Source organism: Electrophorus electricus, chromosome 18, assembly GCF_013358815.1.
Source record: "Electrophorus electricus isolate fEleEle1 chromosome 18, fEleEle1.pri, whole genome shotgun sequence".
NCBI lineage: Eukaryota > Metazoa > Chordata > Actinopteri > Gymnotiformes > Gymnotidae > Electrophorus > Electrophorus electricus.
This window is the reverse complement of record NC_049552.1, coordinates 2,886,804-2,903,159: the sequence shown is the minus strand read 5'-3', so window position 1 is coordinate 2,903,159 and position 16,356 is coordinate 2,886,804. Positions and strand designations below refer to the sequence as shown.

At 41.9% G+C, this 16,356-nt stretch overlaps 1 protein-coding gene across 1 annotated transcript; it reads left to right on the top strand.

Annotated features, from left to right (window-relative positions):
• The first annotated feature begins 1,124 nt into the window (after positions 1-1,124).
• On the top strand, positions 1,125-14,462 carry stc1 (stanniocalcin 1). Its single transcript, XM_027011260.2, has 4 exons — positions 1,125-1,441; positions 7,614-7,756; positions 8,010-8,221; positions 9,182-14,462. Exons 1-4 carry the CDS (start codon positions 1,327-1,329, stop codon positions 9,462-9,464), a joined length of 753 nt encoding a protein of 250 aa, XP_026867061.1. The 5' UTR covers positions 1,125-1,326; the 3' UTR covers positions 9,465-14,462.
• The last annotated feature ends 1,894 nt before the right edge of the window (positions 14,463-16,356 follow it).

Below are 16,356 nucleotides of genomic sequence, written 5' to 3'. Positions count from 1 at the left end.
TTTAGTCAAATGGCAGCGGCGCACATGCGCCATGATTTGATCACAGCGGCGCTGCCTGCACCATTAGTCCCACGCCGGCCACAGTGTCGCATCACCAACACGCGTGCGCCTGCAGCCCGGCGCGCTCTGCCTATCCCAGGCGCTGCTATGGCATAATTAAAGAGTGACTGTGGGGAGCCGACATTGATACGGGATCTATATCTCAATAAGCGCGTAGTTTACCCCTTTGTTTGAGATGACTGCGCCATGTCACGCCAACAATGGTGCCTCTAATGTAAATGGTTCAGCAAAATGCCAGAGCGATAAAATTCAAGTCATTTGAATAACTTTAAATGGTATTTTTTTCAAGCTATTCAATAACGACACAGATGGTAGACGAATGAATTTGACTAATACATAAGGTTTGTATTCACACTGGGTACGCCACCGAAACGCAATCCGTGGACTACTATAAACAAACGTATTTTTAAAAATAAAGTACCCCACTTGCTATGATCACTAATGGACGGATCTGCCATAAAATGCTCTGATGACAATGTATCTGGTCACGTTACTCATTTAATATAAAGCTGTGTTTGTCGAATAAAGGAGTACCTTCGTAAAGGTGTTTTTAAGAGTTTAAACATGTAAACTAAAAAAGGATTACCATTTTGACGACGTGACTTTGTACCTCTGCACAGTTCGCGTGGATGTTCATCCGATATTTCGTCACGTCTTTACTCTGAAGCTTAAAGAGGCTATTCTGTTACGTACTTTATCGGTAAAAACAAAAGGGCTTCAAACGCTTCTGCTTTGGAAACGGCTGTAACCAACAAATATAACATTAGTATAATATAACGGTTTAAGGCTGCCAGCATTTGTGAACAAAACTTTGTACGATATTATATACAGATAGTGGCGACAATTCGTCTTTCCTTTTTTTAGGTTTGCACTGATGAATGACAGGAGACTGCGCGATGTGCGTAACTATGATGAAAAAGTTTCAGATGCACATTTTGATGTAGGTCTGCGAGAGCAGGATTCTGTGTTGTGATTGGGTTAACTCGCGGGCTCGTGATGTCCATGCATATATAAACGACGACCTGCGCTCCTGTCATGCACGCGAGAAGAAATTGGTGGGGAGATCGCCCGAGTGGAGGAGCGACGTAGCGCCGTGGCGAGACTGGCTGAACGGTACGAAATCTGTCTGCGTTTCGGGGTCATCGTCTACTGGAGAAGATCGGCACAACTCTGCAACGCGATCACCGTAATACACCGAGAGAGAGGCAAAGAGAATCAGCCCTTTATTATCATTAGAAGACCGTGCATTACTGAGTAGCCCGAGAGATGCCGTTAAGAACCGGACTTTTGCTGCAGGTCGTGCTGATCGCATCAGCATACGAGCTGGATCTGAATGAATCCTATTCGCCGAGAAGAGCACGCTTCTCCGTCAACAGCCCTTGTAAGTAGCATTCTCCGTGGAAAAAAAAAGATCTCTGGTCTCGTTCTCTGCGTGTTGCATTGGTTATGCGTTTGGGCTTCGCTGTTGCAGCCTACACGACAAGAGCTCAAACGTGCGCTGTCGTCTCCCGTAAATTCTCGTTTTTTATTCATCGCATCGTTTTTTACTTTATTGGTGCTTCCTTGCAGCGACGGAGGTTCAGATATAGCCTGCGCTATAGGTTCTAGCAGTGTCGCTGCATCCAACCGGCACAGAGCATCTAACATTGCGTGCCTTTGAGGGTATGGTACTGCACTCGGCTTGCAGCTCCGCGGTGACGCTCAGCAACTCGCCTCGAGCCATGCACGGATTCTGAGTCGGTGAATTAATCTTTCTGACGGTTGCAATCAAGGCGTGAATGCACGAGTTTCTGGGGTTTCTTTTTTTTCTTGTCGCTGCCTTATCGACGCTTTTAGGTACTTCTGAAGGACTTCCCATTGGACAGCGCAGATTTGTCAATGAGAGCATTGAAACCATCAATGAGTCGGCGCGTGACACATCTGAGTGTTTCTCCTGCCACTACGCAGGCTGACCGTGTCACGTTTACGACAATTAACCTCTATATATATATATATATATATATATATATATATATATATATATATATATATATATATGGATTATGTCAGTTCATACAAATAATTAGGCAAATAAAGATCTGTTAGGCATCTGTTAGCATCATTTAGCCCACTTTCTGCACACATTATTTCCTTTAGCCTTCGCCGTTTCAAACAGTTTCGTAAACTATTCATTGGATGACTCCAGAAGTGATACCAAGCACAAACCTCTCTTAGCTAATTACACTCCATGTAAAACGGATGCCGACCAAGTTCGTTGCACACGGGGTATCCTTATAGGACCTTGTGCATAAAGGGTCCTATTAGTGCGATACGACGTTATTATGCTTGTACGATGGACGGAACAGCGGCACGGTCTTCTGGCAGCGGAGGATGTGCGCTGTCGTAGCTCGGTGTTGAGGGATATGGGGGTTTCTCCGCAATTCATTCCTCTTCATTCATTCCTTTCGAGGCTTTCTGCGTGATTATGGTGTAATGTCGGACCAAGTGCCACGGTGTCTCCGTGTGGGTCCTGCGATAGGAAAACGAGGCCAGGACGCTTATTAAACCTGTTTCGCCTCGCGCTCTTTAATGAGTGCGCGCGGGGTTAAATTACCTCGCAGCCAGAATTGAAACTGTAGGTCACAGGAACAACTGCAATCGATAACCCAAACGCTTGCTTAAAAAATAGCCCTAACCGCAAGGGCTAATCTTTTTAAGGTGCTAGAGCCACCGACTTCACACACCAGCTCACATGCATAAACTGAGGATTACTTATCACGTGAACTCCCTAAAAAGTTTTCTGCCTACTTTAATCTCCAAAAGCATATTAAGTAGAGAAAGTAATTAATATGCACTGAGGACAGCCTGTCCAAGTGTTGAATAAAGTGGATCTGTGTGTGGTATGGGACATTCAGTTCTGCTCTGTCTCTGGTCAGGGGACGTGAAAACCTTTGTAAAGCTCCACTTGGTATTTGCATAACTTCCTGTTGTACTTTGTTGCCAGGGAGACATCTCCTGACTCAGTGCTTTAGAGACAAAGAGACAGTGGAGCTACAGTAAGAAGTCAGAATTAAAATAGAGAAAACGTACTGTAACGTAAACATACGCAGGCGAAACAAACAAACATACAACAACTGCAACAACAAACGCACAGCAGCTCAGTCACACTGTGGGGTTTTTAAATACAGAATGACGTCCATTCTGAGAAATGTACATATCTTCAAAGAGTCTGTGAGGACCAGAATGCAAAAAAAGTGCATTTTCTTAAAAATGCATATCACTTTCATCTGGTAATATATGGTTTTGTCATTATAGGTTTTGATACCATATCAATATTCAGTGTAAAGCAATACAGAATGATGTCATCACTACAGACTAGTGTAAACTTCTGACACTGCAGGCCAGTGGGTTCAATTTAGAGTCATGAACTGTGCTTGATGAAATCTGAACAGGTAACTATGAATGTGCAGAATATCAATTATTCATTCCAACAGTTCATCTTATTAGTTTGTGTGGGAAAACTGTAACATCACCTGTCGAGTCAAGCACTGTATACAATGAATGAATAACATGCACTATTGAGTTTGTAATGTCTTTGCCAAGTAGAGAGAGAGAAAGGGAAAGGGGGAGAGAGAGAGAGAGAGAGAGAGAGAGAGAGAGAGAGAGAGATAGAGCAAAGACAAGAAGGTTCATTGTCTATTGATTTTTCTTCTAAGAGCTCAAATTAGCCTTGACCTGTCAAAACACATCGGGGCACCCACACACATTATGTGAGAGAGCGCCCAGTTTTATTCATGTTTCATTAGTCACAATCCGCCCAACCACTCAGCTTATCTCACATTATCATACAATATGAGCTTTATGAAGGTATCAAACTCATATTTCAAAGCTCTTCTGGGTCATTCAAAGTGTCTGCATGGAGCGCTTCTTCTGTGTGGCCCAACTTGGCCATTACACAATTTTCCCCTGTAAGGTTACTCATGGCAGCCACGATGATGTCTGGTGATTCAATGATTCAAACAAAGCACTCGGTAAGGCAGTTCCTCAGTGCCAACTTTACACACCGTCCGTTCCACATACCGCAAGTGTTCAGACATCTGTAGAGTCACTTAGCCCACGTCAATGAAATTCATGTTACTGGTAATGCTGGAGTCACAGGTTCTTGTACACTGTCACAGTTAAGTCCATTATTAAGTCCATTATTCAGCCATCATCGTATTCAGGGATAGAAATGGCCCAGGGACCTGGTTTACAGGTCGGCTAGACAAAGGCTAACGTGTCCATCAGTGTCCATCGGTGTCCATCAGTATTAGACAGTGTCCTTCAGCATCCTATCAGCATCCCTCAGTGTCCCTCAGTGTCCCTCAGCATCCATCAGTGTCCCTCAGCATCCATCAGTGTCCATCAGTGTCCCTCAGCATCCCTCAGTGTCCCTCAGCGTCCTATCAGTGTCCATCAGTGTCCCTCAGCGTCCTATCAGTGTCCCTCAGCATCCATTAGTGTCCATCAGTGTCCCTCAGCATCCATCAGTGTCCCTCAGCATCCATCAGTGTCCATCAGTGTCCCTCAGCATCCATCAGTGTCCATCAGTGTCCCTCAGCATCCATCAGTGTCCATCAGTGTCCCTCAGCATCCATCAGTGTCCCTCAGCGTCCTATCAGCGTCCATCAGTGTCCCTCAGCATCCATCAGTGTCCCTCAGCATCCATCAGTGTCCCTCAGCGTCCTATCAGTGTCCATCAGTGTCCCTCAGCATCCATCAGCGTCCCTCAGCGTCCTATCAGCGTCCATCAGTGTCCCTCAGCGTCCATCAGTGTCCCTCAGTGTCCCTCAGCGTCCTATCAGTGTCCCTCAGCATCCATCAGTGTCCATCAGCGTCCTATCAGCATCCATCAGTGTCCCTCAGCATCCATCAGTGTCCATCAGTGTCCCTCAGCATCCATCAGTGTCCATCAGTGTCCCTCAGCATCCATCAGCGTCCCTCAGCGTCCTATCAGCGTCCTATCAGCGTCCATCAGTGTCCCTCAGCATCCATCAGTGTCCCTCAGCATCCATCAGCGTCCCTCAGCGTCCTATCAGCGTCCATCAGTGTCCCTCAGCGTCCTATCAGCGTCCATCAGTGTCCCTCAGCGTCCATCAGTGTCCCTCAGTGTCCCTCAGCGTCCTATCAGTGTCCCTCAGCATCCATCAGTGTCCATCAGCGTCCTATCAGCGTCCATCAGTGTCCCTTTAGTGTCCCTCAGTGCCCATCATTGTCCTCCTACTGTTGATTTTATGACCCCTCCTTCCTCCTAGCTCATGCTAAGGCTAACATAATTAACCAAAATAAACCATTCTGCTTAACTATAATGCACTTAGTGCTAAGTTGATATTAGCCAGATAGCTTGTTCCAGTTTTATGTCTCTATAGGATGCCAGGAAATTACTTTTGATTGGTTTTTCAAAACATACCAATGATACCTGGTGTGGCTCAAGACAGAAAAAATGCATACTTGTGCTGTCTTTTCTCCACTGCCTAAACAACACCATAAATGTCCAGAAGAAATGTTAAAATGTTTATCATTAATCAGACAATTCGGTCAAATTCAGACGTTTTTGAGTAGTTTAGCAGTTACAGGAGCCTCCATGATAAATCTGGTCAAATGACAATGCTATCCCTGTAATTAGTTATTAATCTGCTTTAAGGATTAATTCTGGATAAAGTAGGACCATGGCTATTTGACAATTTTTAGTTTCTGTCTGTGTGGCATAATAGGGTTTATTTACTATCTATAATTCATGATTGATAAATATGCACTCACTAAGATAAAACCACAGAGTTGCTCTAGGTTAAAGGTCTGTGATTTTTAAATGAGTTGGACAGACACAAACGCACACCTGTTTGACCCTAAGGCCTTAAATCATTGAGTATTCCATAATGATCATTGAAAAAAATTGGTTCTATGATGGTCTTTTAAATGTAGAATGCATTTGGGGAGGATGTGGTGTTAATTAATTATGGTCACAAAAGGCACTGCTAGCAAAGCTAGCCAAAGTTCCAATCTCGTAGTGTTGACAGATTCTGCCATTCTCCAGTTTTGTCAAGGCTCAAATTCTCAAGAGTCTTCCACGGCAAACATCACCATGGCAAACATCACCATGGCGAATAGCACCACGGCAAATAGCACCACGACAAACATCACCATGGCAAACATCACCATGGTAAATAGCACCATGACAAACATCACCAATGCGAACATCACCATGGCAAATAGCACCACGACAAACAGCACCGCAACAAGCAGAACCAGACAAAAAGCATTGGAGCATTGCATTGATCTCAGTGAGCAAATGCCCTTTATAGTAAGGACTGCGATCCGAGCTCTTGCCCCAGTTTAAGCCTATGGACAATAGGCATTTCGGGACTTTTTGGTTATCTCGGAATCCTGTCTTTTGCCAGCACCATTGACACAGGAACACACTGCCTATTTTCTTTCAGATGCTGAACAATAGGAAGGCTAAAACAACACCAGTTCCTCTTTCACACACACACCTCCCTCTAAAAAAATAAAACTCCCCTTTTCTTCAGTTTTGGCGGGGGGCAGGACACTGACCCATCGCATGATGCAAGTCTGTATAGCGAAGTGTTTATAGTCTTTGGCACTGGAGTGAAGTAGGTGGTTTCGGCACTCTCTCCCGCTGGGCTGATCGTTATTGTCTTGTCATATGTGAGGGTAATGGAAACATTGAGTCTCATGCCAAAAGCGACAGTCAGCAGAACCCAATACTCTGCGGCACATGTCCTCTTCCTCCCTAGCCCTCATCCCACCCGCTCACTCCCAACAGGGGCAAACGCAGGGCACATGATGCCCAAACTGCCTCACAGACCCACAAGGCCTAATGTGGGTATTTTTAGCTCAATGGGTCACAAATGCTGTTCCAAGAACAAGGCAAAAAAAAAAAACAGAAAACAACTGGAATAGTCATAAAAATGCACTGCCAATGGTGGAAATGTAGAGTAATACTTCTAAACTGTGCCAATGTCTTATGTATTTTAGGGTGTCCAGCGGCCAGTCAAGCATTCTGTTATTTGTCATATTAAGTCTGTACAAGAAGGAATTCAGCTTGATATTAGCACTTAATGGAAATTCACATTAAATAATGCAAAATCACAATAAAGCTGCAATAATTCAGGTTGACCCATAGTTCTTTGGACCCACACTGAATGGTATTTAAACATCTCATAAGAAAGCATGGTTATTATGAGAATGTGGTTCTTAGTTACAGATCAACTTAATAATACGGTCTCCTTTTGCTTTCATCTCTATGCATGTTCAGCTATTACCCCTTCATGAACTTTCTTCCATGAACCACTTCCCATGTGTTTTAACTTTATCTGCTCATCTGAAATCTAATCACATACATAGCAACATCTTAGGTGACTTCCACAGCAAAGCTAAACGGAAGACCCATGGAAAGAGTTCCATTTTTACATAAATGGCATCACTGACTGATGCATGGCCAGCCTAACATTTCGGTGATCACATCCTTGGGTGTGCCGGGGGCACCTTTATAAATGGCTGTGTCTTTGTTTCAGCGGATGTGGCACGCTGTTTGAATAGTGCCCTCCAAGTGGGCTGCGGTGCCTTTGCTTGTCTGGAGAACTCTACATGTGACACAGATGGAATGCATGACATCTGCAAGTCCTTTCTCTACAGTGCTGCTAAATTCGACACTCAGGTATGTACACAATTTTACTATGCTTGTTCATCTGATATAGGGATTTAAATCTTGGAGCCAACAATGCCAGAATCTTTGAACAACTGGTAGTGGTAGCATGAATCATGCAGTATTAGCCAAGCTAACCATAATGAATGTCCATAAATTCTTATGTGAAAAACCCAGTGGATAAACAGTAATGGTTTGACTGGAAGTTTACGTGCATTAAGGAGTCTTAACAATCCCCCACACTTCCTCTTCTGTGTGTTTCCAGGGCAAGGCCTTTGTGAAGGAGAGTCTGAAGTGCATTGCCAATGGTATCACCTCCAAGGTCTTTCTTACAGTCCGCCGCTGCTCTACATTCCAGAGGATGATCTCTGAAGTACAGGAAGAGTGCTACAGCAAGCTGAACATCTGCACAGTGGCCAAGTCGAACCCAGAGGCCATCGCTGAGGTGGCACAGCTGCCCAGCCACTTCCCCAACAGGTACAGCTCTTTAGTACTGATCCTTAAACAGGTACAGGTCCTCAGCACCTTCAGTACTGAACCTTACACAGGTACAGGTCCTCAGCACCTTCAGTACTGAACCTTACACAGGTACAGGTCCTCAGCACCTTAAGTACTGAACCTTACACAGGTACAGGTCCTCAGCACCTTCAGTACTGAACCTTACACAGGTACAGGTCCTCAGCACCTTCAGTATTGAACCTTAAACAGGTCCTTAAACCTTAATGGACCTATTCTTCATTTAGTATAGTATTGTGCATATGATTTATCTCTCCATAAAATAGGTTATGTTCCACAAAACACTCATTTCAGATCTTACTGAAGTTAATTTTTGTAGTTTAACAGTGATGTTATTTGAAGAAGTTACCAAAAGAGCTAGTCTGCTGTGATGTTATCCCAACACCATTTCTCTCAGGTTTATGTCTGCAGATTCATAGAAACTGGCCAACTGAAAAAAATCAACACATATTTACAGGTTGGCAGCAAGTTTAGAAAGCCGTGTTTTTCTTGCAACTTCAGAAATATATGAAATCAGCAAAACCGCTCTCACTGTTCATAATTATTTTAAATTCATCATGGGTTCATGCTGTTTAGAATAGATATCAGTGATCCAGCTGTGTCAACGTCAGGCATCCTGAGGAGCACTGCGACGCGAGGACACAAATCTCTTCTGTTCAGTGTCGGCAGGCAGTTCCATTTAGTTTACTGCCCTTGCATCTGTCTGCCTGATGTTGGTAAACTTGCTAACTCACTGTGGCACTAGCACAGCAGGTGCGGGCAGTGGTAGCTCAGTGGGTTAAGGTACTTGACTTGCTATTGGAAGGTTGCTGGTTCAAGTACCACCGTTGGGCCCCTGAGCAATGCCTTTAATTGTAAGTCATTTTGACTAAAAGTATTGGCTTTTATAAGTGTAAACATGCGTTCTGTTTGCCGTGGCAGGTTCTACGGGAAGCTGCTGCAGAGTTTGATGGAGTGCGACGAGGAGACGGTAGACCGGGTGAGGGAGAGTCTGCTCGCCCGGTTAGGCCCCGAGATTGCCTTGCTCTTCCAGCTGCTGCAGAACAAGCCGTGCCCTTCGGCAGCTGTGCCAACTGGGACAGATGTACGCGGTGGGTGGCGGTGGTCCGTCAGCCCCCATGCTCAGAAGAGCCAGCCCAATCTACGCAACAGGGACTCGGCTAATCTCTTCAGCAAGAAACGTAACATCGCCGACAGCTCTTAACCCCATTTGACCGCCGCGTACATGTACCCTATCCCAAAACAACAAAAAAAAAAACACAAACCAAACGTAGTAGTGGTTCGTTCGCCATCAAAATGCACAGGAATACGTTAATTTCATAGAACTGGGAAAAGTCATGCATCCATATGAGATCAGATGGATTGCTATATGTTTATGTTTACCAGTTCCACTTCAGATTAGATTTTTATTCTCAGTCATAAATGGCTGAAATTCAAGGGAAAATTCTGGCTAGTTGACCATGCAAATTTTCTCATTTTTAGAGAATAATCCATGCACAAGTAAAGTCTCTTTTTCAAACTCAACCATGAGAAACATCCCATCATCCCGGTCATTGTGTAAAGTTCTTAGATAGATTAAAAAATATATTATTTTCATGAAAGTATCTAAAGGAAAAAAGAAAATAATACCATAAATAAATATAGATAACCATTTATAACCAATATATCATAATGAGATTACAACAAAGACAAGCGTGTGTATATATATTGGAGCTATTGTTAATGTGAAATAGTTGGCATGTGCTATAAATATGAGAGTGTACTATTTATTTATTAACAGATATTTGACTATTTTTAGCTGTTAACCTTAAATTACCACTAGCCTTTTGTGAGAGCTCACCCACTGGGCGAGAGATATCTTTAAAAATCTTTGTGCAGGAATTCATTAAAAAGACCAAAAAACTGAAATTCACTCCAGATGCCATATCTCATAGACCCTGAGTGCAGTAACATTAGGAGTCAGTGAGCCACGCATAGTTAAAAAACATTATTTACATAATTGATTAGAGATGCAAATTAAGGGACCATGTACTAATTCAAAATCATCTCATATTTTTCTATGGGAAAAAAACCTTTGATTTAATTCCTGGAAATAAGCAGTTTAAAGGAATTTTATGGAAACATTGCTTAACTCCTCTTTAATATTCTCTTCCTCTGCAGCTCTTGCTATACTAGTACAGTAGAGAAACCCAGTTCAGGAAGTTTATCACAATTGAGTGCAATTTTCACATCACATTTTGGAAAACTTATTGGACAGATGAACAACTTGCTCCCTGGTAAATATGACACACAGAGGTGGGTTCAAACACACTGTTTACACAGTGCTGCAAAGCAAAATAAGATGTCTATTTAAGAAAAAGAGCCTTTTGATTTATTCATATTTATTTTCCTACTATGTTATTTAAGTGTTTATTTTATTGTGTTTCTGTGGATGTTCTAATAAGTCAGCTAAAACTAGTTTTGTTCATTCCTTTTATCTTCTTTTTGTAAGTATGGTGACATTGCCGAGTGCCCGTTTTTTTGTTTTGGTTTTGTTTTTTGTGGGGGGGGGGGGAGGCAGCCAAGATTTCTTGGACCTCCCGCTTGCTGATCTTCTCTGAGTTAACTGTACAAGACCCATGTAATGACTCTGTGCTGGCCATAGGGAACACGTTGGTCATTTGAGTCGGGTTACCTTTTCTGCAAGTGTTGTATGGGACCACTAAAAAAAACAAAAAACAAACAAACAACAACAACAAAAAAAACAACCAAAAAAAGCCACAAGAAAAAAGTGTTGCAAACATTGCCACTTTCTGTGTATTTTTGCAGGGTCAACAATAGACTGTTGTTCAGCGTATCTCATCAGCTTTAAAACGTTTGGCCTATGTTAGGGGAAATTGACATCCAGTATTTCCAACCACTGCTGGCTTTACTTCATAAGTAACGCGTGAGCGAGGCAGTTTAGCCATTCTATAGTACACCTACAGTTAGTGTAAACAGTTAAAAACTGGAACAGTCAGTGCTAAGTGTTTTCTGGAGCCATTCTTGACACTATGCAATATACAATGTTTATGAAAGGCCTATTCCTTCCAGAGTGTTTACCCATTGTGAAAGAGTGGAGATCTATTTTTAAGTGCTTCATGAGTAAGTGAAGATAAACTAAGACTGGAAGGCAGTGTGATGGAAATCTTACGCACACCCGAAGATGAGTCCAGGGCCAAGGGCCAAATCCAGGAAAACTGCCAACGAACCACTATGGCCATACTCATTCAATTCAACTGCATGGCTCAAAGAGACCATACCACCACTGACTAAACAGTCAGTGCAGGTCTGTTCTCCGAAACAGCAAATGTCCAGTTAAAAAAATCAAAACAAACTGCTAGTATTTGCTGCCATGGTGGTTATAAAGTTACTCAGATGAACAGAGATGAGTGACCTAGTGGCAGGATGCAGGGTTGATTTGGTCTTAATCCTAAAGGCTAAAGGCTAAAATTCATATTTGTTTAGTCAAATTAACTGTTTTCAGTAAAAACAGTCATGTTGGTCTAAGAAGAAATAACTAAAATTAAAAGTATTTTTATTGGACAAAGATCACCATATTTAGCCCTAACTATATGTATGTGTGTGCATTTATGTGCATACATTTTCTCCAGAGTTAACAGAACCTCTGCGGTGTATTGTATTTGCTGGTCTCTTCAAGGTTAAATTAAATGTCAAAAACAGCCAGGTTTTATGATGAGTTTAGTAGCTTCATAGCTCTTTTTGATCGCTGTGCACTAATGCACTAGGTGGTTCATGTAGATTACCTGGCTCTCACGCCATTTTAAATTCACGTTTCGTGGTGGGAGCCTGCACAACAACTACAATAATGGCAGCCACTGTTAAGGACTTCCTAAGTCTGTTTTTATGTCATTTCAATTTTTAAATATCAAGTAGACTAATGGTTTGTGAGACCAGTACACAGTCTGAAGTGTACACACCCTTACTTCAACTTTAGCTTTACGTTTCATCATATTTTGGTCATTTCAGTAGATCATCATCATCATCATTGTTTTCTTGTGCGGCTTTTTCGGCACCTTTTCATCTTCGTTTTAAATCATAAAGATCAGAAATTCGCTGGAGACTTCCATTATTCCTTTTGTCACACTGGCAGAATGACTGTTTTTCTTAAACCAAATGATGTGCAAATCTAAAACAAACTCACCAAACTATGCAATAATCCCTATAAAGGTTTTATGCTAAAACCCGTATTATCGTGCCCTAATTGAACAGTAAGGGCAAGCTGAGACTTTTAGAGCAAAACAGACCCTCAGCCCCAGACCATTAAAAGCAGTGCAGTCCCCAGTCTCCAGTATTGTTTCACTTTAAACAAAAAGTCTGTCTTAGAAGTTAAATTACATACATACTTTAGAGGCTAAGAGGTGAGATCCAAATCTCAGTGTACGTGTACGTACTAAGAGAGAATAAGATTTCTGTCTTGATATGCACTTTCCATCTCTTAGGACCACTATAAAAGGGCATTGAAACAATTAGAACTTTACCTTACCCAGGTGCAGCTTAAGGTTTCAACAGGACATTGAGCTAATGGAATAGAGAGACCGCTATAGCTGTTGTATACTTGAATAGGCAGGGATGCTATGTGTAAGTTAAGTGTTTTTGAGAGCAAGGATACTTTGCATTATTGTTTAGGGATTAAGGTTGATCTCTGTCTATTAAACACCAAGGAACTTGCTGTACCAACCTGTTGCTGCTAAACCTATTTCTAACCCCTTTGTGTTGTGTTTCATCAATCCTTTCTGAAAGATGGTTCCTTCCTATTCCCCACATTGTGCTCCATTTAAGAGTATTCTGTTGGTAGGAGAAAGTCCTCTAGAGTTAAGAATCATGTCATTATAACATATAACCTTTCTAATATCGATGGCGCCACCTTCTAACCACATTCGTGGAGGTCAGCTCTGCACCAGCGGTGGCACAACTATGTCCAGGAAAACTGCAGTGATTGCAGGTTTTTGCATCAGCCCTGCACAAGAATCAAACACGACATAGCTGATATCTTGTGAGCAGAGATATGGAAAACTTCACAGCTATTTGGAGCCCGCTGTGGCCCTCCCTGTTCCAGTCTTTGTCGTGTTTCGTTTCTCCAGAGGACACTCGCACAACCCTTAATGACATCAAAGGGGTGTCTGGCATTTCTATACACAACCTTTTGTTAGCTTGCATTGCATTTGTGGATGCATCTGTGTTCATGTCTGTTGAAAGCCTAGTGTAGCCTACTAGCTACTTATTGAGCTGAATGTTATCCTGCTAAAGAATTCAATTATAATGGATTTTGTAAACTTTGGAGAATGTATATTTTATCAAAAGTCTTTATTGGTGTCAAGGGGTGCCTAGGGCCCCGATAGGTCACTGTAGTCCTCTGGTCATTGGAACTTGAATAGAGTTGTGTCCTTATTGTAATTTACGATGAAAAAACAAACGACTGACCCTTGTTCTCAAATTTAGCAGTAATATTGCTCCTGTCTCAGACCTGACTTCTAGAAAAGGATGCTCTCAAATTCCTGGAAGATCCAGATTGTAAATCTAATAGGTCCTTTGTCACCACTTGGCATCGGTGATAAAGAACTACAGTGTGACAAAGGTAGATCCATAGCATTTCAAGTAAAATGTATGTAGCTTAATTCAAATGTGGGTCCATATCCAAAGCTTTTATCCGATAAATTGACCATACCTAGATAGCAGGTGCACTACCGTAGGGTTGGTATTCCAACATTCCGATATAGTTTAGCAAAAAACATTTACTCAATCCAGGTCACCGAGGACAGCAAGACTAGACTTAGCCATTAAAATGAACGGTACTTTCTTAAAACTTGAAAATCACTTGTATCTCTTATATTCTTGTTGCATTTCATGATTTTTTATTTCATTTGGATAAGCCTATTATACTGTTTTTCCCTTCCCTTTAGTTTATGATGTTTGTTTTCCCCTGTAGCCAACAACATAAAACCAAAATAGGCAGGTGAATTCAAAGGATTCTTTGTTCTGACGTCCCTAATGTTACGCATGAGTGAACCTTGTGATTGATTTGCACTTTATTATATGCCCAAGTACACATACACTCCCATGTATATGTGTAGGGTTTCTCTGTGCTTACAGGTAAAGAAAGATACAAATGCATCAACTATGTGTCTTTTAATGTATAGAAATAAACTATGATCATATCAGGCATGTGGTGTCTATCTGATTTTGCAACACTTGTCATGCAGTATTAGGGGCTGGTGTTTAGTTTCTCACATAGTTCTTCCATGCAAGCCTGTAGTTAATATCATGACTAAGTATATAGTTCAAATATATATGAGCAGAGAGCTGTAAATAATCTAGCAAATGTTAAAATATATTAAAATGCAAATACATTAATGACTAGTGATTGGAAGGTTGCTGGTTCAAGTCCCACCACTGCCAGGTTATCACTGTTGGGCCCCTGAGCAAGAGCCTTAACTCTCAAGTTGTATTCAGCTCTGAAAACAGACTGGAGTAATGCAATAAATTAAAATATATATATTTTAAAGGTAAAAGAGGTCTCTCATGTACTACACTGACAACATGTATGCTACTTCTGTTAAATAATAGATGTTAATGAACCCAAACACTGTACATTTAATCTTACAGTCGCATGTACAATTTCATGGGGTCACTACCTGTAATGAAGATATCATAGAAGTTAACAGCATTTCTTTGGGGCCACTATTTTATCATCTCTTTTTAAACTCTAATTCACTTTAACTTATTGTTCAGAACACAACACCCTCTTAAAGAGCAACACCAGTTTGTTGCCTTAAAAGAACCCTGCGTCTTAAAAGCATTTCACACCACATACACAAATGGTACACTGATTCACCTCAATATTTTGTAGTCAATAGCTTTTAAAAACCCTGTCCATAAATATCTACAAGTTAAAAGGCAAAATCTACTCAGACCTACTTACTGAAGAATCCTCTGACACATAAACCCAACAAACATCTGGTGGATTCACCAGTCCATCAGCAGTGTCTCCTGTGGCTGTCTCCTGAAACTCTGCTAGGGTTTGCAGTCCGTGGCATTGACTGCTGCAGAGGGACCTGGGCACCCCGGCCTTTGGAAACTTAACTTTCTCGAACTCACTTTGCCAACGCTTCCGAAACTGCAAAGCAACTCCGCTACATTCCATGAAGGGGCCCGAGGAAAGCAAGAAAGGCGAAGAGAGGAGCGTGCTATCTCACACAGTGGGGCGGGAGATCATTTCATGCCAATTTGGACGAGGCCCGAAGGCCTTTCTGCCGATTCCGTGCTTGCTCGCAGCAGAAGGTGATGGCAGTGACCTCGGTTCAACATCGATTCCATCACATCCAGTTTATTCAGTTACTTAACTCACTGTCCTGAGCAGCCTGTTTTGCGAGCTGCGTCTGTTAGCAACGGAACAAAAATCTGGAAAGTCATTACTGAAACTTAGAAACCTAAATTTACAAGCCAACAAATGTTGCTTTCTCCATGCAGTGCAGGAAAGAAGCAGATTATGATCCATCTGAGGTAAGTCATTAAGTGCATTGAAATGAATTCAGAATTGTTTTTGAAAACAAACGTAGGGACATTGCACATTTTCGAGTCAAAAAGCAAACGGTGAGGAACCCCAGAGACATGACACAAGCAGACAGCCACTGCGTACTGTATGTGCTTAATGTCTGCTTACATGCTCTTTCTAATCACGGAGCATCGCCCAGTGACACGGAGACTCAACCAAGCAAAGTGTAGCGTGTCTTACGCTCTTTGCCTTTGTATAGATACTCACTACTGTTCTACAAATTTGTGCAACCTGTTGTCTCAGTGACATACAGCAATGTATATAACAAATGGTCTATAATACATATACAATATACATATATAATATATACATATACAACTGCATTGTATGTAAATACCAAGGATGGGGAGGTCTGCTATAATAGACCTTGTAACCACAGCTAGGTACACACTAGCTAAAAGGAATACTCATAGCTATACTAATCAGACTGGAAAGAACATGGATTTATACTGATCAATAAAGAGTAAGAGGACCATTTTAAATTGCGTGGACCCTAGATGAG

Coding starts and splice junctions, on each gene's coding strand:
- stc1 (XM_027011260.2), top strand. CDS start 1,327: ATGCCGTTAAGAACCGGACTTTTGCTGCAGGTCGTGCTGATCGCATCA. Junction 1,442..7,613: donor CTTCTCCGTCAACAGCCCTT/GTAAGTAGCATT, acceptor TCTTTGTTTCAG/CGGATGTGGCACGCTGTTTG. Junction 7,757..8,009: donor CTGCTAAATTCGACACTCAG/GTATGTACACAA, acceptor GTGTGTTTCCAG/GGCAAGGCCTTTGTGAAGGA.